At 46.8% G+C, this 24,625-nt stretch overlaps 1 protein-coding gene across 3 annotated transcripts in view; it reads right to left on the minus strand.

The window, feature by feature from the left end:
- The window catches only part of C7H1orf112 (chromosome 7 C1orf112 homolog), a 414,829-nt gene that overhangs the window by 159,097 nt on the left and 231,107 nt on the right, over positions 1-24,625 (minus strand). For 2 of the 3 annotated variants that reach the window (XM_040359710.1, XM_040359708.1), the window contains exon 19: positions 14,450-14,545. The exons of the other annotated variant lie outside the window; for it this stretch is intronic. In XM_040359710.1, coding sequence (XP_040215644.1) covers positions 14,450-14,545 — 96 coding nt within the window. The remainder of the gene's footprint in view (positions 1-14,449; positions 14,546-24,625) is intronic. 3 annotated transcript variants of the gene reach the window in all.

The following is a 24,625-nucleotide window of genomic DNA, read 5'->3' on the forward strand; positions in this document are numbered from 1 at the left end:
ATATACCTAACTTGCTTCAAAAGTTTGCACGTCGCAGACTTTCCAGACTGTATATAAAAAAATTGGGCCTTTCCTCCGAATGAGGACCCCTAACCCCTGTGAGACTTGACCCAAAACACACCACAGAATTTGAAAGGCTTTTCACCTTGAATACCTCTCTCAGACATATAATAGCTCAGATTTAATTTGACATTTAAAAAAAAAAAAAAAACACACACCCAATGGAGACTTGGCAGCGGTAGACAGGAATAGGGACCTAAACATCATTCTGTCAGTCGACCACTCATCAATGTTATCAGCGCTAATATAAAAGAAAATCTGTAGACTTTGCAGCAGATGATACCACACCCCAGAGTTGCTGCATAAAATCTCGGAAGCTGCTGGAAATGTTCCAAAGATAAAGGCACTATATTTCACGTTTGGTGGACCCGTCTACATATTCGGTGATTCAGGTCGTAAGCACAATGTTGGATAGAAAAAAAAAATAAAAAAAATCTCTGAACCTTCTTTTCTATACAGCTTTATTTTTTACTACATCACTCAACTACAGTATATTATTCCCCTGCATATAAACATTTAGTCCTATTCGAGGCAATCAAAGCAGAAAAATGGTTATACATGTAGATCAGAGAGAATAAATTCAGTTCCTCTAATGGTTCCTCATAGCTGAGCTCCTCCTTGCCTCTTATCAGTTTGGTTGCCCTTTTCTGCATTTTCCCCAGTTGCCTGATATCCTTTTTGTGAACTGGTCCCCAAAACCAAACTGCATATTCCAGATGAGGTCTTACTAATGATTTGTACAGGGGCAAAATTATATCTCTCTGTAGTCTATACCTCTCCTAATACAAGAAAGGACTTTGCTCGCTTTGGAAACCGCAGCTTGGCATTCCATGCTATTAAGCTTATGATCAACCAGAGCTCCCAGAACCTTCACCAGTGATTTCCCCAGTCTTGTACGACCTCCACTTTCACCGTGACTCTCCCCTTGGGGACTACTGTAGCCCGGTGACCGGTCTGGTTGGTCCCACAATATATGTATTGTTGTGTTCTGTATTACTGTCCTGATGTTTTTTAGGATTATGTTTTTTTGATACTATGTTAATAAATTGATATATATCTTTTAATTTTTTCTACCTTCTGAGTTTACTTCTCTTCATAGTACTGGTATAGTCCTCTTGCCCCCCCACTTTTTTGGCTCTTTGGGTCCTTGAGGTCCCCTTAGGCCCAAACTCTATTCCTATCTTTCTATATATATATATACACACACACACACACACACAATCTATCTATAGATATATCTATCCATATATACACATATATTATTGAACTATATTATTCCCCTGCATATAAACGTTTCCTCCCATTGGAGGCAATAAAAGCAGCAACATGGTTATACCAAAATCGGATAGATACCGTGGCAGGAATGAAAGAATATACATCAGTAATGATATAGCTCAATATATCAAAACGTAAATAGGATAGATGCTCTTTAAATCAGCTTATACATACAAGCAAATCATGAGCTCCCAATACAACTCCAGCTACCCCCACATGAAAAATGAACCCAACTAGGACAGACTGCACATAGAAGATCGAAATCTAGACTCCTGTCCGCAAAACCCACAAGCTCTTTTCTCACTAAAACTATTTACTAGAGGTCGACCGATATATTAGCCGATATTTGGCCTTTAACCTCTTCCCATCCCACGTATAGTCAAATGACAGCCGCAAGGTGGCTCTGCCATCCTGGGAGGCCATCGTGTGACGTCTACTTCACTTGGGAGCCGATGCGCGCATGCCTGGCAGCCGTGATGTCCGCCAGGCAATCGCGATTGCCGGTTAAAGAGCCACATTTTATCAGGGGAGAGGGGACCGATGGTACATAGGGACACCAATCGGTCACCTCCCCCAGTCAATTCCCTCCCCCCCACAGTTAGAATGACTCCCTAGGTAACTCATTTAACCCCTTGATCGCCCCCTAGTGTTAACCCCTTCCCTGCCAATGACATTTATACAGTAATCAGTGCATATTTATAGCACCGTTCGCTGTATAAATGTCAATGGTCCCAAAATAGTATCAAAACTGTGTGATCTGTCTGCGGCAATATCACAGTCCTGACCAAAATCACAGATAACCCGCCATTACTAGTAAAACAAATAAAAAGTCATAAATATATCCCCTATTTTGTGGTGTGTGCAATAACTTTTGCGCAAACCAATATATGCTCATTGCGATTTTTTTTTACCAAAAATATGTAGAAGAATACACATCGGCCTAAACGGAGGATTTTTTTTTTTAAACAGGATATTTATTCTAGCAAAAAGTAAAAAATTGTGTTTTTTCTAAATTGTCAGTCTTTTTTTGTTTATAGTGCAAAAAATAAAAACCACAGTGGTAATCAAATACCACCAAAAGAAAGCTCTATTTGTGGGAAAAAATTAATGAGCAGGTGATATTAAGAGGGGGAGTAGGAGAGCCGGGAGGAGAAGGGGATCAAAATAACAGCCAAGGTCTGCCCGAGCCTGTCCTGCACCCGAGCACTGGAGGAGGTGAGGTCAGTTTGACAGCTCCAGCCACACAGAGTCTATTGGGGGGGCGCACTGTTGTCACCAGAGTCCCCCCTCCACATCATAGCCTTTACATCAAAGTTGGAAGGATTCTCCCGTGCAATGGGAGAACTCTGCGGCCCCTGATGTAAAGAGGAACTCTGATGTAAGCTGTGGGGCTCATAAATCCCAAATTTTGCATTTTCCCACCCTGCCCCTCCACCCTAAATCAAACCCCCCTCCCTGCCCCTCCACCCTAAATCAAACCCCCCTCCCTGCCGCTCCACCCTAAAATTACCCCCACCCCTCTCTGCCTCTCCACCCTAAACAAACCTCCATCCCTGCCACACTACCCTTTTAGCACCCACAGAGCAATTCCCCCTTTGCTGTTAAGTATGCCTCCTATGTCTTAGCCATTTCCAAACTACTTCCAAGAAAGTTCCCCCGATGGAATCACTATACCCAAACTCCAAATATATAGGGTTGTTACTCACAGGGAGTAACAATGGGGGCTGGCACAGTTTGACATCTTTTCCTCTTTGCTCTGGGCACTGGATGACCTTGTCCCACCACTATCAACATGAGCACAAAAAGACCAATAAATTACTGAGCAAACAGGTTAAAGCAGACACCTGACGTACCAACCAAGTACGTGAACTTAGCCATTCTTGAGGCCAAAAGACACTCATTAAACACCAGCTAGTATGACATGTTGACTTAGAGCGGAGTCCCCAAACTATGGCCCTCCAGTTGTTAAGGAACTACAATTCCCATCATGCCTAGTCATGTCTGCAAATGTCAGAGTTGTAAAATGCCTCATGGGAGATGTAGTTCCGCAACAGCTGGGAGGCCATAGTTTGGAGATCCCTGATTTAGAGGAAAGTAAAGACAAAAGCTGCCACTGAGGTTCAGTTTGTGTCACACACAAAAATATAAAAGAAAATAAATAAAAGATGAGAGAAAAAGAGGAATAGTTGGGAAAGACATTAGAGAGAGAAGTGGGGTGAGGGGAAGGTGGGAGCCATTGATCCATAAACAACACATTGGTGTCTGGCAAAAGTTGCGATAGGGGGAGGATGCCCGTGGCAGAGGTCAATTGATGTAAGAGGACAGTATTCCCAAGCTTCCAGGTATGAAACATAGGGCCCTTTCACACGTACGGACCGTATGTCCGCATTTTCATCCGTCCGTTGCGGATGAAAACGGGACATATATGGGTCCCTATGTGATTACGGGTGTCAGCGGATGACCATCCGCTGACACCCGTAATTTGTCCGCCTCCGCAAAGATCCGCAAAATCGGACAGAAGAAAATCCTATTTTTCTTCCGTCTGCCAGATCGGATCAGATGAACACGGACATACGGTCCGTGTTCGTCCGATCCCCCATAGGGGAGAGCGGAGGAAAGACAGGGCGGTCCCTGCACAGTGTGCGGGGACCGCCCTGTCAGCTGCCAGCTCAGCGGGGATTTTACGGAAGATCCCCGCTGAGCTGTACGGACACACGGAGGCGGATCATTACTGATCGGCCCCGTGTGAAAGGGCCTTTAGGGTCACGGTTCGCAGGGGGGAAGTATGCATGACCTGTGAGTTGCATTAGAGGGGAGTTATGTGGTCACTTGTGCCACTTACACAACGTGTCCCATATCATAAAAGTGGACCAGGTAAGCGGTGAGTTGGTTGTACACAGGTTTCTGAATATCCTGGGGATCCAAATTTGAGGGAAGAGGTCCCCCCCACTGAGATCTATTTCAAGGTTCACCCAAATTTCAAATCTGAGATCCTATTCAAGACTATCGCCAAGTAGTAGCTTTTAATGTCCGGTAGTGCCAGTCCCCCTTCTCGTTTAGGTCTAATGAGCGGATTCCTAGCAATTCTAGGCTGTTTCCTGTTTGACAAATTTGCAAATTACAGATTTCAACAACGTAAAGAATCCCAGAGGAATCTTATATGGGATAATTTGAAATAAGAACAGCAGCCTGGGCAATATGTTAATTTTCACGACAATGATCCTCCCTAGCTATGAGAGTGCAAGTTGAGTAAATTTCTGTAAATCTGACCAAATCGTTTACAAGAGGGGTATATAGTTTGCTCGGAACAGAGAGGCAGGATTAGGTGTAAGGAATATGCCTAAATATTTCATTGCGTGGGTTTGCCAGCTTAAGGGTTAGGAGGACGATTTCAATTGGGTTACGGTTGTATGCGGAATGGAGATATTCAATATTTCAGATTTTACATGTTAATTTTAAAGTTGGAGATTGTCCCAAAAACTGTAAAAGCCGACAATAGGTTTGGGAGAAAAATCATGGGTTGCTGGACATAAAATAAGATGTCATCCGCGTAGACTGCGTATTTATGTACCGTGTTGCCTATGGTAATACCATGAATGCTGGGATTGTGTCTGATCTTGGACAGGAAAGGTTCCAGGGAGAGAGCAAATAAGATAGAGGGGGCATCCTTGGCGAGTGCCATTATGTAATGTGAAGGAATCGCTAAGGGTGCCATTGATACGCAATTGTACTGTGGAAAGACTATAGAGTGTAGAGATGCGTGAGAAGAGAGATGGGCCAATTCCCAGAAAGGTCAGTGTTGCCATCAGATACTCCCAGTCCACCCTATCAAAAGCATTTTCCGCATCTGTTGAAGAGGGTGGGATGGGAGGATCTTCGCACATGAGCCATCAGGGACAGTGTTCGGAGAAAATTGTCCCGGGCCTCCCTACCGGGGATTTACACTAGCTTTAGCGTATAATTTGGAGTCTATGTTCAATAAACAGATGGGCCTATAGCTTCCACAGTTGCTAGGATCCTTGCCAGGTTTAGGTATAACAGTAATGTGGGCGTGGAGAGTCTCAAGCACATTTGCATTTTCTGTGCAAGGGTCAAATGCTCAAGTGAGGACATTGTCATTTGTACTTTTAGCAATCACAAACCTGTGAAAAAAAATCAATGTCGAGCTAATTTTTGCATTCAATCAACCCCACTTGATTTCATCTTAATTAGACTAAACAATTTATGCAAACCAAATTTTTAATCCCTATGTAGAGTAGAGTTCAAGAGGGAATAAAATTCTCCTAAAGTAAAACACAAACTTTCAACTATATTATATAGCTATGATACATTTAAATCACACTAATGTGCTATTATGTTAATCAACAGTTTGAGGTTTTTATTTTGGGATAAACATCCAGGGGGTGTACATATTGCATAAATGCTGCATTTGGACACATACAAGAAAATGCAATGTTTTTTTCAAAATTTTCATTATTTCTTCCAAAAAAATCTAGGAACTATAAGTATATTTATAACCTCAAAATAAATTTTGGCAAGTCGGAGGCGATGGGTGTAGGGATACCGCAACCTCACCTCACGCAATCCGACTTTAAACTGAAATGGACGGTCCCTGCCCTAAAATATCTAGGCACGAACATACCCCAAATCATTCTCCCGGTTGTATGACCTCAATTTCCCACCTTTACTGAGAGCAATTAGAACACTACTAGACCAATGGCACACGGGTTTACACTCCTGGATAGGCCGTTGCAACATCTTAAAAATGACGATTCTCCCCAAGCTTCTGTACCTCATGCAAGCTTTACCGATACGTATACCTGCATCCAATTTTAAACAGGTACAAGCCGCATTCACAGAATTAGTCTGGGCCAAAAAGAGACCCCGGCTCTCCCATAAACTTTTAGTGGTACCCAAACCCTATGGTGGGCTGGCCCTGCCGGACATTCGCACCTACCATCTGGCGACACACCTGAGTAGACTCGTAGATTGGTGCCGTCACTGTGAGACCAAGCTCTGGACACAATTGGAGCAGGACCAGAGCGCGGTCCCCCTTGGCAGAGCCCCCTGGTGTTATCAGGCCCTACCGGCAGAAACCAAGCACCACCCATTGATAGGCAAGACAGTACGAGTATGCGCCCGACTCCTTTCCCAGCCTTTACTTTCATCCCCCAACTCCCCCTTGTATCCAATACTAGGAAACCCCCTGTTCGCGCCGGGGATAGATGATGTGATCTTCCGGAGGCTGAGTGGCGCGGGCCTGCACCATTTTAGCGCTGGAGGGCGATGGAAGACAATCGCAGAACTCTCCGACCTGCGGGCCCGTTCCGTTTAGACTTCATGAGATCGCTCCAATTGGGCCACTTCTTCCATTCCTTCCCGCCCCCTGGTGGGGACAACCAACCCCTCACGGCTCTAGAAGGAATTTGTAACACGACGGGGGCCAAACCGCACACGCTTTCCCTGACCTACAGTCTTTTGAACACACCACAGGCAGACTTTGTACCCTCGGGACTACTTAAATGGGAATTGGAACTACACTGGTCACTTTGATGAGCCCAAAAGACAGCGCATCCTCAGATTTACCCACAAGTCCTCCATCTGTGCCAAAACCCAAGAGACGGTGGTGCTCCACAAGTTCTTCTCTGCGACTTCAGACCTTTGCTGGCGCTGCCGGGCAGACAGGGGAACATTGGTGCATATTTTCTGGGCCTGCCCCATCCTCGCCCACTTCTGGGAAACTGTGCGGGAGGTTGTTCAGAAATTTACGGAACGTACCATCACCAACGATTCGGCTTTCTTCCTCCTGCATTCATCGGACATCCCCGAGAGGGTATACAAAAAGTCTGTAATTAAACAATTGCACGCTGCTCTGGAAAGCCTTACTCCAACTGTCAATTGCTCTTTGGATCTCAAAGGTGGAAGAAATAAATGAATGGAGGACCTTATCCTCACAGCACAAGACAGGCAGGAAGCATTTTCCAACACCTGGCAATTGTGGAATATATTCATATACTCAGCTGAAGGGCAGTCCCTACGGGGGCCCACTGTCACTGTGTAGGTGTGTGCCCCTCAAACCAACCCGTCCTCTGGATGGCAGGAGCCCGTACTAGTATAAAATTTACATATGAGAACCCCCCCCTCCCCGACACTCCATGCTCGTGGGAACCCCCCCCCCCACTCTCTGGTCAACTTCACTCCTTCTCTTGCCCTTATTCTGTTCTTAGTTTCTTCCGATGGCAGGTCTCTCCTTGCCTGCCTCTTGTTTTTTCCCCCTTTTTTATCTACACACCTGGGAAGTTTCTCAGGTTTACAGAAAAAGTTGTGATCTGGCCCGTAGGGCACCTACACCTTACCTGCCACATAGTCGACACACATGAGCTCTCATCGGCAGTAGAGGACTCCAGCCGCCATAGCACACTGTTTGGGGTGGTTTCGGGCGCACAAGGGATATTGCGTTATGACATATGTTGATTCTTGTGCCCCCCCCTCCCCCCACGATGCTCCATGTTATTGGAGATGCTGTATAGTTGATGTGACGCTGTCAGGTCACCTGTGGCCAGGTGACAAGTGCACCCCGTTGGGGTCAGGGATGCACCAGTGTAGTGAACCCTATAGCCGACTGCTGCAATCAGAGAGGAAGCGTGAGCCCAAGATTCCCCAGGGCGCGGAGTCTAAGACCCAGCTTTGTGTTCACCAGAGCCTCTAGTGGTGAGGATGGCCTTCGCTGCAGCGTGATCCAGGTTGCGACCCCTGGGATCCCCTAGGTCACGCTCCGCAGGGAGAGAGGGGAAGCAGCAACCAGGACAAGCGATAGTGATGGGTAAACCGAGGTCAGGGCAACAGGCAGACAAGGGTAACCGATGGACAGGCAAAATTTCAGGGTCACAGGCAAACAGGAGAAGTCAGGGCGAGCCTAAAACGGTACACAGGAAGGTAAACGTAGCTTACTGTAGACAGGAACTTAAGCTAACAACAAGGTTGAAAAGCAAAGCAGACCTGCAGTGCAACAGTTAATATAGACTTCCTGGGATGGCCTGGGGTGGGGCCATACAGGAAGGAGAGGTGATAAAAAGGCAGCCAGAAGAGGGTCAGGCCTCTAATGGACACATGAGGAGAAGGTAAGCTGCCAGACATTATTGCATATCCATGACAGACGCTCTGTGAGATGTTCTGTCGGTGTGTTGATGTCTGATTACATGCCTTACTTTGTATCATGTCGGTCCATGTGGGCCTCTTCCCTGTTATAAATAAACAATTAAAAAAAATAAAAATAAAAAAAAAAGTATATTTATGCAACCCCTCTACCATAAAGTCCCATCTGTCCCCCCTAAAAGAAAAAAAAATAGGATTTTTTGTACTCACCGTAAAATCCTTTTCTCTGAAGTCCATGGACGGACACAGCTCCTTAAATCTTGACAAGTGGGTTATGTTCCCTGTTTACAGGAGAGGACTAGGCAGAAACATGTTAAATAGTTAAATACATGTTACATTAACAGAGTTGAACAGCCCCGCCCAGGGGGCGGTCCCTCCAGACATAACCCTCCTCACTGCAGCTTGCAGCCTCAGTTCGTAACAAGCAGTACAAACCTAAAAAGGAGGGGTGGGAGCTGTGTCCGTCCATGGACTTCAGAGAAAAGGATTTTACGGTGAGTACAAAAAATCCTATTTTCTCTTATCGTCCATGGACGGACACAGCTCCTTAAATCTTGACAAGTGGGACGTCCCCAAGCAGTGTCAAAAAACGAGGGGTGGGAAATATATCAGTAAAAACAATTTTAACTTCACCCCAAAACAAGCAGAGCTCCTCAACGGAGGAGGTGCAACTTTAAACAGCCGCCGGCAAAAACTAGCGGCTGAAAAAAACATCATAAGATGCACTCACAGCAACCATGTAAATTCTGGAAAAAGCGTGAACGGACGAGCAAATCGCCGCCTCGCACACCTGTGAGACCGACGCATGATGTCGGGAAAAAAAAAAAAAAAAAAACCCAGGAAGCACCAATTGCCCTGGTCGAAAGTGCCGTGACCGGAAAGGGGGGCCCGCCCTTAGGAGCATAGGCCTGTATGACGGCCTGCCCGATCCACCGAGAAATGGTGGTCGACGAGACCGCCAGGCCCTTTTGTGGACCAGACACCGACACAAAAGAGAGTCAGAAGCTCCGAAATGGAGCCGTAGTAGGCTGGTATACCCGCAAAGCGCGTACCACGCCTAAAGTATGAAAGGCCGAAACCTCCTTCGGAAGAAGGGAAGGTCGCGGGCGCACCATCACCTAATCCTTATGGGGGATCAAGCATGGCGGCTTGCAAGACAAGACCGCCAACTCAGAAACCCCTCTAACAGAGGTAAAGGCCACTAAAGGGGCCACCTTCTGAGATAGTGTCAAGAGAAAATCTCTCTGATGTTTCCAAAAGGAAGGTTCCTGAAGAACCGAGAGCACCAGAGTCAAAACTCATGGGGGAAGAGATGGGCCAAGAGGGGAAAGTATATGACAAACCCCTTGCACACAAAAAAAGGGGACCCACCCGGGAACGGGCCGCAAAAAGGCCACTAAAAGAACACAGCCAAGGCTGAAATCTGCCCCCAAACGGTGCTTTAAGCAATTTTTAGATCCAATCCAAGCTTTAAAAACAGCAGGACCCTGGACATTGAAAGTACGCCCGTGGACGTCACTCCATCCCTTCGCACCAAGAGAGGTGCGACGGTAGATCCTCCGGAAGAAGACTACGGTGCCCTGTTGAGATGACCGAGTCAGACAGACCCTGGTCACCTAAAGTCTGGCTTCCAATAACCATGTTAAGCAAGTCAGTGACTGTACAACAGGAGGAAGTATGGGACCTTGAGACAGGAACCTCCTGCCCTGGCAATCGCCAGGGTGCCTCCGCTACCAGGCGCCCGATATCAGCGTACCAAGGACGCCGAGATTAATCTGGAGCGATTAGAATCATCGGGATCTCCTCAGCATCCACTCTGTGGAGCGGCCGAGGAAGCAACTACCATGGAGGAATGGCAAAAAATCACCGATACAGACAACACAGGGCCACCAGCGCGACTGACGCGTCTGTACAAGATCACTAGACCTGGCCACTAACTGACACCCTTGCGGCGGAGACAAGCTGCCAGGAGATCCATGCCATGTGAGGCTCACCTCCTGCAAGGGAGCCGAAACACCCCAAGCACAAAGACCAGTCGCCCTGGTCCAGCATCTGGCGACTCCAGTAGTCTGCCTGCCGGCATACCTGATGGTAGACTGAAGCCACGGCCGTGGCGTTGTCCGGCTGAAACCAGATTGGTCGACCACAAGGAGAAGCATAGCCTGATCGCCTAAAATAGTAGGACAATGAACAGTAGACAGCACCTGGTATTCCCAGGCGGTCTTCCACCAGGCACTAGCCAGGCCCGACCCTGGGTAGCTACCGAGACCAGACACATTCAAGGAGGTGTGGTCATAGGTCCACGCAAGTCCAGCGACTCAGGGCCGACTGGACCCCCCAGTTTTGTGAACCTCCAGGTTCACAACCCGTGAGCTGGCATTCGTCGTAAACACCGACCACTGGAAGGAAGGAACAACTTCCCGGACCGAAGAGTCGGGAATCTCTGTCACCAACTCAGAGAGACTCTGACTAGGTGGCGCACAGGAATCTAATGATTTCAGAGACAAGAGATTTTTACCACCTGGACAGTAGTTCCACTGGAAAACCAGGGTGTGGAACTGGGCATACAGTACCACCTTGAAGGAGGCTACCCACAGACCCCGAACCAGCAGGCGCCCGGAGAGAAGACCGATTGCGTGATGCCAATTCCTTCTCCGCAGACTGAAGAGTCTGCAATTTCTCCAGGGGAAGAAGGACCTTTGCCACTGAGGAGTCTGGATCAACACTAGATACTCCAACGCTGAGTCGGAACCTAGCATGCCCATAATTTGAACCCTGGGTCGCACACATGTAGGGCAGGCTTGCTGCCACTGAGCTACACTTTCTGGCCTAAACGTTTAACATCCACCCGAATCTTCGGAGGGTCTGAATGGGAATAACCCATCCACTAGGTCGGAGACAGAAGCTGCTCTCAGAAGAAAGTCGTCAAAGTAGCCAATGAGGCAAAGCCTCGCTGTCCCAACAAAATTCAAATAAGTGCGCCCATGGTGCTGACGCCAGATCAAAAGGGAGGGCCACAGGCTGACAGGGACCCTTCTCTCATCACGAAGCACAGAAAAAAACACTGTGACATGTGCAAAACGGGACATGCATGTATGCGTCCCTGATGTCCAAGGACGTCAGGACATCCCCCGGATGAAGCGCAGCTACCACCGAACAAATGGATTCCATGCGGAACTACCCGACGTTCACAAAGGTATTTAGGGCCTGAGGCCCATAGAAAACCCCAAAACTCTCGTCCTGCAGGAAAGGTAAAATTACCTTGCAGCTTAGCAAATCCCACACTGCCCAAGGCAGACCGACGTGCCGGGAGGGGAAGACACAAGGACAGAACTTTGTTCTGTGGATAGGAGGAAACCCTATCTAGTATTCCGAAGAGACCACCTCGCAGACCCACTAGTCGGAGAGCAGGGAGGTTTCACTGAATTGTGAACCTGCAAGCCGCCCCTCCCACCTAGAGACAGGGAGGGAAGGCTATATACATTGGCAGGATTTGGGTGCCGGCGTGATCGGCTTATGCACCCAGGGACAGATTAGTCCCCCAGCTGGGCCTTTGACGGCCTGGGAGGGTTGCCCCTAAATAATACACACACATAGTGTGTATGTATATTATGTAGGTGTATGCACACATGTCTTTGGAGGAAACCGGAGTACCCGGAGGAAACCCACACAGACACAGGGAGCGACAATGCAAGCTCCAGGCAGATTGGCGTCAGTGTGCAGATTGGCGTCAGTGTGCAGATTCGAACCAATGACTCTTTTGCTGCCAAGTAATGGAGTTAAGCACTACACCACCGTGTGCATAAAACCATTCTGAAACAGACGCCCTGGATAACAAGGGCGCAGCATTCAATGAAGCATCACAGACCTATATGAGGCCCTGGACCAGCTGGTCCGCTAGGCTAATAACCTCAGGAGAGAGTCGGTGCTCCTCCACTGTCTGGTGCAAAATGCTCACTCTGTGAGTTGTATACAGCACTAGGGGTCAGGACTACTCCAAGATGGCCGCCGAGCGTTCAGAACGCGGCCACAGGAAAAAGGCCAGCACAATGTAAGCTGCGCCATAGCGTGGCTACGACAAAATGGGCGCCAATGGGAGTTTTCAATGTAATTGAAAAATCTCCCAAAAAATAGCGCCAGCGACCACTGAGACCCCAGTGTAGTGGCCACAATAGGCCGCAAGCCAGACCCCAGCATGGTAAACATGGAACGGGTCAGTACTTCGGATCTTCTATCAGTCAGATCCATACAAGTAGGGGTTCCCACCCGGCGGTGAGGGACTACAAAAGCCCTCAGTGGCTTTTCTCATTCCGCATCTCAGAAATTATCAAAGAAGGGCACAGAAGGAAAAAACCTACACAGCGGTCTGATTTGTGTGATCCAAAAAAGACCGAGCCCTCAGCGGAAACCCAGCTGCACTATGCAGCTTAGGAGAGTCCCTTGCAGCAGTAAAAAGCGCACCCATAAATGCCTTATTCTGCCTTTTTTTTTTTTTTTTTTTTAACTAGGTACCTAGTCCATGGCTCCATAACAGAGCATTCCCCAGGGGATAACGGGGGAAGGGGGCACTCTTTTACCGCCCGCCCGCAGTCCACCCCCACCCTGGCACAAACTGTGTCCAGGACTACAATAAAAACTCTGTGGGAATCACAGGTGCTAACACCTGCTGCCACCACCAGCATGTGGGGAAGGACCCAGATACTGACTCCAATATTTACATATAGTGTGTATTATAATATGCACACCTGTCCATACAAATAGACAAAAGCTCCTAGAGCCCTATTCAGGGCCTCTCACCCACTTGCTGCGCTGACCAGGGGTAACCAGGGGACTCCCTCAGGAGGAGACTGCACAGCGCTGCCTGTGAGGAAAAGAACCGTGAGGTAACTTTTGCAGGGACCTGTGTTTAAACAGGAAAAGCCTCATAGGGCTGTTTTATTTAAGGATAAGACACAGATACAGCATAAAAAGCAAAACCATTACAGGTGTCACCAATCAGTCAGCGTCTGCTGAAGTATAATCATAAACATCTGTGCTCATCACAGGGCTTTTTACCTCACAGGAAAGCCCAATACAAAAAAGAAAAAACACAGGCCAGATAACACAGTCCCCTCAGGAAGGCCCCCTCCCCCCTGACAGCGGCAATGTTAGCAATGCAGCAAGGGAAAGGAGCAGGGAAGTAAGGGGAAGGGACCCCCGAACCCCAGGAATGCCCAGCTGTACCAACCCACCGAAGCAGGAGGGACTGTACTTACCCGTCCGAGCGAGGACTCGCTGACGCATTCCTGACAGACCTACAACCGCAATGGAGGTAGCTGTCGGCCCGGTCCACTGTGATTGAGGCAACACCACAGCCCAGTCATATGTGGACCTCGGAGCAAAGCTCACCGGCCACCTCAGGAGTCATGAGGTATGGCGTGGCAGACCAAGCCTCTTTGCAAAGGTGTGCCCACGCTTGCTGGTCGGACTGAGTAGACTACAAGGATCTATAATATCCAGCCTGTCTCTCAGCCAACAGTTGAAAGAAGATTCTTCAAGAAAAAGTAAAGTAAAATAAAATAAAATTTCTCCTCAGGGCGCTGGGCCCAAAGGGAGCCATACGTCCTTCTCCTTTGCTAGGCAGAACGAAACTGAGGCTGCAAGCTGCAGTGAGGAGGGTTATGTCTGGAGGGACCGCCCCCTGGGCGGGGCTGTTCAACTCTGTTAATGTAACATGTATTTAACTATTTAACATGTTTCTGCCTAGTCCTCTCCTGTAAACAGGGAACATAACCCACTTGTCAAGATTTAAGGAGCTGTGTCCGTCCATGGACGATAAGAGAAATATATATAAACCATATTACTGTAGAATACAAAACGCTAAAAAGGTGTGAATCAAGATATCTCCAAATTGAAAACAAATTTTCTGGAACTCAAGAGGACTAATAGAGGAAAAAAGGCTCTGGGACTCAAGTAGTACCTGTATTAACTTGGCAGGTTCCGTTTTCCTTGCAATATATGAAAAAAGATCCAAAAAAAAGCAAAATGTTTCTTGCAGAAGAGGCTGTACAGCGACCTGATGAAGAAAAGTTTATTTTAAATAGCAAAATATTAACATACCAGAATATGTCGATTAGAAGATTCTAACATACTGTACAGTTGTGCTCAAAAATTTGTATACACCTGCAGAATTGGTATTATACAGTATGTACCATTTCTAAAGAAAATATAAGTGAGCAGGCAAAACAAATTTATTTTTATGGGGTTCATATTCAACTGTAGGTCATAACCTAATGGCACCAAGTAGACAAATGAAACGACCCCCATTCAAAAGTCTGCATACCCTTAGTTCTTAACCACTTAAGACCCGGACCTTTATGCAGGTAAAGGACCTGGGCAGTGTTTGCGATTCGGCACTGCGTCGCTTTAACTGACAATATCTGTGCCCATCAGTGCCGCCTCATCAGCGCACATCAATGAAGGAGAAAAATTACCTGTTTTCAAAATTTTATAACAAAACAATGAAAGTTTTTTTAAGGCCTTTAGTTTTTTAGCAAAAAAAAAAAAACCAACAGTGATTAAATATCACCAAAAGAAAGCTCTATTTGTGTGAAAAGAAATGATAAAAATTTGGGTACAGTGTTGCATGACCGCGCAACTGTCAAAGTGTGAGTGTTTAAAGCTGAAAATTGGTCTGGGCAGAAAGGGGGTTTACAGTGGGGATCGAAAGTTTGGGCACCCCAGGTAAAAATTTGTATTAATGTGCATAACAAAGCCAAGGAAAGATGGAAAAATCTCCAAAAGGCATCAAATTACAGATTAGACATTCTTATAATATGTAAAAAAAAAAGTTAGATTTTATTTCCATCATTTACACTTTCAAAATTACAGAAAACAAAAAAATGGCATCTGCAAAAGTTTGGCCACCCTGCAGAATTTATAGCATGCACTGCTCCCTTTGCAAAGCTGAGACCTGCCAGTGTCATGGATTGTTCTCAATCATCGTCTGGGAAGACCAGGTGATGTCAATCTCAGAGGTTTTAAATGCCCAGACTCATCTGACCTTGCCCCAACAATCAGCACCATGGGTTCTTCTAAGCAGTTGTCTAGAAAACTGAAACTAAAAATAGTTGACGCTCACAAAGCTGGAGAAGGCTATAAGAAGATAGCAAAGCGTTTTCAGATGTTAATATCCTCTGTTCGGAATGTAATTAAGAAATGGCAGTCATCAGGAACAGTGGAAGTTAAAGCAAGATCTGGAAAACCAAGAAAAATATCAGACAGAACAGCTCGCAGGATTGTGAGAAAAGCAATTTTAAAACCCACGTTTGACTGCACGATCCCTCCAGAAAGATCTGGCAGACACTGGAGTTGTGGTACACTATTCCACTATAAAGAGATACTTGTACAAATATGGTCTTCATGGAAGAGTCATCAGAAGAAAACCTCTTCTACGTCCTCACCACAAAAATCAGCGTTTGAACTTTGCAAATGAACATATAGACAAGCCTGATGCATTTTGGAAACAAGTTATGTGGACCGATGAGGTTAAAATAGTACTTTTTGTCCGGAATGAGCAAAGGTATGTTTGGATAAGAAAGGGCACAGAATTTATTGAAAAGAACCTCTGTCCAACTGTTAAGCATGGGGGTGGATCAATCATGCTTTGGGGTTGTATTGCAGCCAGTGGTACATGGAACATTTCATGAGTAGAAGGAAAAATGGATTCAATAAAATTTCAGCAAATTTTGGATGGTAACTTGAGGCCATCTGTGAAAAAGCTGAAGTTAAAGAGAGGATGACTTCTACAAATGGATAATGATCCTAAACACACCTCAAAATCCACGGGGGATTATGTCAAGAGGCATAAACTGAAGGTTTTGCCATGGCCTTCACAATCTCCTGACCTCAACATAATTGAAAATCTATGGATAGACCTTAAAAGAGCAGTGCGTGACAGACAGCCCAGAAATCTCAAAGAACTGGAAGACTTTTGTAAGGAAGAATGGGCAAAGATACCTCAAACAAGAATTGAAAGACTCTTGGCTGGCTACAAAAAGTGTTTACAAGCTGTGATACTTGCCAAAGGGGGCAGTACAAGATATTAACTCTGCAGGGTGCCCAAACTTTTGCAGACGCCATTTTTTTGTTTTCTGTCATTTTGAAAGTGTAAATGATACCCGCTCTACCGCGGCAAGAGAATCGGCTTTAAAAATTCACACCAGATGGTATCTAATCCCTTCCAAAATAAACTCATTTTGGAAGGGATTAGTATCCCCCACTTGCTTTAGGGGTTGTTCTGATCTAGGCACCATTTTACATACCTTCTGGAACTGCACATTTTTAGACCCTATATGGTCACACGCAGCAGCCAAGATTGAACTTCTCACTGGAAAAAAAATCCCCCTTAATCCTCTGGTACGTTTATGTTTTGCATCTATACCTAATATTCCTATTCAACATATTAGACTGATTCACACTCTCTTCAATTCCATCCACTGGATGATAGCGTTTAATTGGCACTCTTCAAATGTCCCTTGGTCCCAGGTTTTGAATAGGATGGAACAAATTAAACTCTGACACAATACAAATTAAAAAAAAAAAAATGGTCCCCATGGGATATACTGCAACCTTGAATATCGTTAGAATTAGTCCACTAATGATTATCAACATATCAGTAGTCTATAATGTATCCGGTACAGGCAAGAGATGGGAATAAGATAGGTGGAGGAATAAAGGAAATCTAAAAGAAAAGAGAAGTCATCCTGTTTGTATAACATTTTCATGGTTGCCCTTTTTTTTTTTTTTTTTTATGATTGCTGAAGTTATCACCATGTTCAACTTTATATGTTTCATTTATCTCATGTTCAGTACATACCTGTTAAATTTCGAATGTACCTTTGCTTCCATTTTAGGTTTGTATCAAACTATGACCTTTTGATATAATAAAATCATTTGTAAACAAGAAAGTGTAAATGATGGAAATAAAATCTAACTTTTTTTTGACAAATTATAAGAATGTCTAATCTGTAATTTGATGCCTTTTTGAGATTTTCCATCGTTCCTTGGCTTCGTTATGCACATTTATACAAATTTTTACCCGAGGTGCCCAAACTTTCGATCCCCACTGTAAGTGGCTAGTAAGCAAGTGGTTAAGGAGCCAAACTACTATGTGGTAATAAATGGTTTTATACGATCACTATCCTAAAATAAAAAAGAGATTTTAATACAGCTTACCTGTAAAATCTTTTTCTTGGAGTACATCACGGGACACAGAGCGGCATATTCATTACTATGTGGGTTATATGGAGTACCTTCAGGTGATGGACACTGGCAATCTCAAACAGGAAGTCCCCTCCCTATATAACCCCCTCCCATAGGAGGAGTACCTCAGTTTTGTAGCAAGCAGTATGCCTCCCAAAATGGTCCCCATAAGAGGGGTGGGAGCTCTGTGTCCCGTGATGTACTCCAAGAAAAAGATTTTACAGGTAAGCTGTATTAAAATCTCTTTTTCTCTATCGTACATCACGGGACACAGAGCGGCATATTCATTACTATGTGGGAAGTCCCAAAGCAATGCTTAATGAGGGGAGGGAGACATCTTCCCAAGACAAAAGGATTTAATTTAGAGGAAGATACTCAACTAATAATAAATCCAACTTAGTTGAGAAAAAAAAATTCTTTAAATTTTAAATTTTAACTCAAAAGGGGAGCCCCCGGACTCCGAGGGTCTCAAACTGCAGCCCGCAGCACTGCCTGCCCAAAGGCTGTATCTGTATTTCTTCTTACGTCCACCTGGTAAAACTTTGTAAACATGTGGACAGAAGACCAGGTTGCCGCCTTGCATATTTGAGCCATAGAGATCTGATGATGTGCTGCCCAGGAAGCACCCATGGCCCTGGTAGAATGAGCTTTTAACGATAACGGAGGAGGCAACCCTTTTAAGCCGTAGGCTTGAGTGATTAACTGTTTAATCCATCTCGAGATGGTGGATTTTGCAGCTGCCTGCCCCATCTTGGGCCCATCCGGTAAAATAAATAACACATCTGTTTTCCGAATCTTCTCTGTAGCTTTAAGATAGGCCTTCATGGCCCTGACAATATCCAGGGTATGTAGCAACCCTTCCTTTCTGGAAGTAGGCTTTGGAAAGAAAGATGGCAGTACCAAATCCTGGTTTAGATGAAAACTGGATAGAACCTTCGGTAGGAAGGAAGGATGAGGGCGGAGAACCACCTTGTCCTTGTGCAGAATAAGATATGGCTCCTTGCAAGATAAGGCTGCCAACTCTGATACTCTTCTGGCGGACACTATGGCGACCAGAAACACCAACTTCCTTGTTAGCAAAACCAAAGGAACTTCAGCCAACGGCTCAAAAGGTTGTTTCTGTAAAGTTGACAGAACAAGATTTAAGTCCCACGGACATAGTGGGGACTTAACTGGCGGATTAATACGCAAGACCCCTTGAATGAAGGTCTTAACCAGCGAGTGGGTGGCCAGCGGCCTCTGAAACCACACTGACAAAGCTGAAATCTGTCCTTTGATTGTGCTTAATGCCAGTCCTTTATCCACTCCTAGCTGGAGAAAACTTAACACCCTATCAATGGTAAATTTGCGGGAAAGCCATTTCTTGGACTCACACCAGCCTACATAGGCCTTCCAGACCCTGTAGTAAATTACCCTAGAGACCGGCTTTCTGGCTCTGATCAGGGTAGAGATTACCTTCTGAGACAGACCTCTACCCCTGAGAATCAGGGATTCAGCTTCCAGGCCGTCAAATTTAGATGCCGTAAGGCAGGGTGGAGGATCGGGCCTTGTGAGAGCAGGTCTGGCCGTAAAGGAAGAGTCCAAGGGTCGCCCACTGCCATCCTTAGGATTAGTGAGTACCATGCCCTTCTGGGCCATGCTGGAGCTACCAGGATAACTGGTTTGTGCTCCATCCTGATCCTGTGCAGCAGGCGGGGTAGTAACTGGAGCGGGGGAAATGCATAAAGAAGTTTGAACTGATGCCAAGGGCAAACTAACGCATCGGTTCCGCAGGCCCTGGGATCCCTTGTGCGGGACATGAACCTGTCTAGCTTCTTGTTCAGTCTCGATGCCATGATATCCACGTCCGGCACTCCCCATCTCTGGCAGAGTGTCTGAAAGACCTGTGGATGCAGAGACCACTCCCCCGGCAACAGAGTCTGGCGACTTAAGAAGTCCGCCTGTAGGTTGTCCACTCCGGGAATGAATATAGCCGATATGCAGGGCACATGGGCCTCTGCCCACAAGAGAATTAAGCTCACCTCTCTCTGAGCGGCTTGACTCTTGGTTCCCCCTTGGTGATTTATATACGCCACCGCCGTGGCATTGTCCGATTGTATTCTCACCGGGAACCCCTGTTTGGACGTCCAAGCCCTGAGGGCTAGTCGAGCAGCTCTGAGCTCCAAGATATTGATGGGCAACTGCTTCTCTGCCGCTGCCCAAGTGCCCTGGCGAGTGCAACCATCCAAAACTGCTCCCCAGCCCATCAGGCTGGCGTCTGTGGTTACTATCTTCCAGGTCACAGGACTGAAAGTCTTTCCTTTCAGGAGATTCTGTGGGTTTAACTACCAAGATAGACTTTGCCGGACTCTTGGTGAGAGTGGCAAAGGAATTTCTAAGGCCTGAGGCCTCTTCCTCCATGCTGACAGGATGGCTGCCTGCAGGATGCGAGTGTGGCTCTGAGCGTACGGTACCGCTTCGAACGTGGCCCCCAGCTTGCCAAGTAACCGCATACATAGGCGAACAGTTGGCTTTCTCTTGCTTAGAACCATCTGTATTAGCTCCTTGATGGCTTTGACCTTTAATAGGGGTAGGAACACCTTCTGTTGTTCTGTATCCAATCTCATGCCGAGATATTCCAGCTGCCTTGTGGGCTGGAATGCTGACTTGTCTCGATTTAGGACCCAGCCGAACCTCTCGAGGTACTGAACCGTGAGGGCCACTGCTCGTTCCAGGCCAGGAGACGAGTGGTCTATGACCAAGAGGTCGTCCAGGTAAGCCAGGACCGTGACTCCTTGGGTCCTTAGATTGGCCAGGATTGGAGCTAGGACCTTCGTGAATACCCGGGGGGCCGTAGCCAACCCGAAGGGGAGCGCCACAAACTGGAAATGACGCTGAGCCACCGAGAAGCGTAGAAATACTTGATGTGGCTGGAAAATTGGCACATGAAGGTAAGCATCCTTTATGTCTATGGATGCCATGAAGTCGTCTTTCTGGAGCACGGCGACTGCTGACCGAATAGTTTCCATCCGGAATGAGCGGACCTTTAGGTACGCATTTACTCCCTTTAGGTCCAAAATTGGCCTGACATCGCCGTTGGGCTTTGGGATGATAAACAGGTTGGAGTAGAACCCCAAACCCTGTTCCCGGACTGGTACTTCTACTATCACCTTCTGGCATAGCAGATGATTCAATGCCGCCATTAATACGGCTCTTTTCACAGGGTCGCCTGGTACTCTTGACTCCTGATAATGAGGAGGAGGAAATTTTAGAAATTCTAGTTTGTAGCCCGTGGCCACGGAAGACCGAACCCAGCTGTCGGGAATGCTGGCCTCCCAAATCTCTGCAAAGAGACGCAGCCTTCCCCCCACCATCGTGGGTGGGGGCGCCCCTTCATAAGGCCGACTTGGGGGCTGGTTTCGCAGGCTTGCGGTACCACTGCTTCTTGCTCCCAGTGGCTTGACCCTGCGGCTTATTGTTAAAGCCTGATCTTGCAGGAGGCCGTCGATACTGTTTGGTATTAGAGGGCCCCTGCCCCGGGGAGGGCTGGCGCTTAAACGCGGGCCCTCGGGCCTTCTTCTTGACTGGCAAGAGAGTGCTCTTGCCGCTTGATATAGTCTGAATATATCTATCCAGATCTTCTCCGAAGAGTCGTCCTCCATGGAAGGGGAACCCTACCAGGAGTTTCTTGCACGGGGGCTCTGCCTCCCAATTCTTCAACCATAAGAGCCTTCTCATATGGATTAGAAATAAGGATAAACGTGACGCCTGCTGGATGGAGTCTTTGATGGCATCCACCGTAAAGCGTATAGCCCTGGGTATATCCGAAAACTCCTCTGCCTGCTGGGCAGGGATAAGTTTAAGCATTTGCTTAGTCTTGTCTGATAATGCTTGGGCAACTCCAATAGCAGCCACAGCGGGCTGAACTACCGCCCCTGCTGAAGTAAAGGAGGCCTTAAGTAATGTTTCCAAGCGCTCATCAACCGGATCCTTAAACACCTGTAAGTTTTCTACAGGACAAGTTAAAGATCTGTTCACACAGGAGATGGCTGCGTCCACAGCCGGGGGCGCCCACCTTTTGGAGAATTTCTCCTCCATAGGATATAAAACAGAGAATTTTTTAGGTGGTAAAAAGACTATCTGGCTTGGTCCAATCCTGAAATATGACATCCTCGAGTAGAGGATGGACCGGAAAAACTGCGTTGCTTTGAGGTGCTCTTAATGAGCCTAAAGCTGAAACCGCCGATACTTGGGGTTCTGGTACGGGTAACTTAAATGCCTCATGGACCATGTCCGTTAAGGCTTGAACCCACAAACTCTCCCCTTGGGAGGCTGGACCAGACTCCTCAGTATCCGGATCCTCGATCTCTGAACCACCCTGGTCCAAAACGTCAAGATTATCCAATTCCCCTAGGGAAAGGATCTCTGTGTCTGAGGGTTCCTGCTCGGGTGACGGAGACCTAGTCCGCTTTCTACCCGATATAGCCTTAGCTATCATTTTTGCCATTCTTTTCTCTAGTTCTCCTAAAGAAACAGCAAGCACCCTCTCAGTGACAAACCCGGGGTTGGACTGACCTGGACCAGCCCCAGCACCAGATCCCCCAGGTCCCATCAAGGCGTGCCCTGTTATGTCCTGTGGGGAGAGCAGCGGCATAGCCGTGTCTGAGCCCTCGGATTTTGCGGGGGAATCCCCACCCTTTGTACCCTCTGACCCAGAAGCCATGGTACAATACCGAGGTACACCTGCTATCACCCAGCCACAGATGTAGCTAAGGGGATCTGCCGGTTTGGGAACGATAGCAACTAACGCCCAAACTGAAAAGGGAGATCAGAAGTTCTTTCCCTTTTTCTTCTTCTTTTTTTTTTTATATATTTTTTTTTAAGAGGAAAAGAAAAATACTCTGTCTCCTAATAAGTATTGCCAATAGCCATCTGCTGAAAAAAAGGAAAGAAGACCTATCTGTAGGTTTGACAGTCTATTCTTTAGAAAAAAAGACTGCAATCTTTCCTTCCGCCACCGGGTGTCCTCAGCGCGCTCCGCTCTGTGTCCTCCTCTCCTCTAGCTCAGGACGAAACTGAGACCTTTGGCAGCTAGTGGAAGGGCCTCCCCTTCCTTTATTGTGATTCGCCGCCCACAGGGACGCGCCCCCACCACAGCCAATGGCGCGAAAATCGTGCATATCTCGGGCACGCGCGCGCCCGTCGGCGGGGGCCATCGCACATGGAGGAGAACGGAGCTGCGCAGCACCCAGGCAGGTAAGCCCTCAGGTAGGTCACAGACCTCCTCTTTAGCATGGGAAAAACGGCTCCACTTTTTACAGAGATCCCACACCTAGCGCCAGCAGCCCCAGCTATTACAGCAACACTTAACAGGGAGGTCACATATCCCTGGGGGAAAAACATAGAATCATCCTGTCTCTGCCATAGACATAGTGATTCACCTGCCAATGCGGAGCATACCCAGGCATGTCCCCCTGTGCACACCCCCCCCAGGGAACCTGCCGTGAACCAAGTTCCGCAAGTTCCCCACTACTTACCTGCTCCATGCCGCCAGACTTTTGCACAGCAAGAGGTCCAATCTTCCCCCATCTCCGTGGGTGGCGTCTAGACCTTCAGGCCCTGGGTTCCTATGAAGGAGCCACTGTCCTGGGCCCATATAGCACCCTGGCAAACAGGAGCTTAAGGTACCCAAGGTTCTAAGTCCTGGGCCCAGGGTCCAGCTCTCTAAAAAGAGAAGCATTATGGGCAAAACCCCATGGCTTTGGGGTCCGGATACTGTCCACTTTAGCACTGAGGCCCTTGGACAGATCCGGTTAGCCTGCCTTGATCCCAAGGATGTGGAGGCAAAGCTAAACCATGACCAACACCTAAGACATTGGCAAAAAAACTGAGGTACTCCTCCTATGGGAGGGGGTTATATAGGGAGGGGACTTCCTGTTTGAGATTGCCAGTGTCCATCACCTGAAGGTACTCCATATAACCCACATAGTAATGAATATGCCGCTCTGTGTCCCGTGATGTACGATAGAGAAAGACAGTTTTTTGGCATGATCAATCATATTTTCAGTATCAAAATTTCACCATTTCTGCCAGGGTATGCAATCATTTGAGCACAACTGTATGTAATTAGGGAATGTTATGTTTAAGTATTAACAAATTGTGTGTACAAATATTTCATGGCTACACTAAGCCAACTACAATACCAAGGGCCACCTGCTCTTATATACTAGTCAAGGTCTCACAATTCTGACAACCAAGTTGTATGTGCTGGCATAAGGCTATTGTAAGTAATGATGTATATGATGTATATGTAAACTGATCAATAAAATATTTTTTGTTCCAAATGTTTTTATTAGATATATAGAAATAGTCAGAAATAGTAACATGTACCGTGCATTTCATAAGGTTAACAATGTCACAAAGTGCATACAGAGATAAATAAACAACGACAGAACATTTATTCCAGTCTTGCAAAATTTTTATAATAAGAAAAAGAAAGCTCCAATAAAATATCCATTTCATATATAAATTGGGGGTCCTCTAAAAGGGAGGGGACCTAAACCCACTCCCGAAACCCCGGACAAGGGAGCAAAGATCCACCCGGAGAGGTGCGTGGGGTCGGGGACCCTGTTACTAAAAAGATTATATGATATACCAATGTCAGTCACGTCCTCAAACCATCCACCCCTAAAGGGAACTACTCTGTGGACGGGAGGGTGACCGCGGCACCAACCCAACGGGTAAGGGCTGACATGGTCCTTGGGCTCATAAGGCCCCCTTAATGTAAACAAGGGTAAGAGTCAGCTATGCCAAAAAAGAGGGGAAGAAGAAAAAAAATAAAGAAAAAAAAAGGGGGGGGAAGGAAGCCCCCCCCCCCCGAGAATCCCATAAGGGGTTCGGACTGAAGTACGCG

Source organism: Rana temporaria, chromosome 7 (assembly GCF_905171775.1).
Source record: "Rana temporaria chromosome 7, aRanTem1.1, whole genome shotgun sequence".
Taxonomy (NCBI): Eukaryota; Metazoa; Chordata; class Amphibia; order Anura; family Ranidae; genus Rana; species Rana temporaria.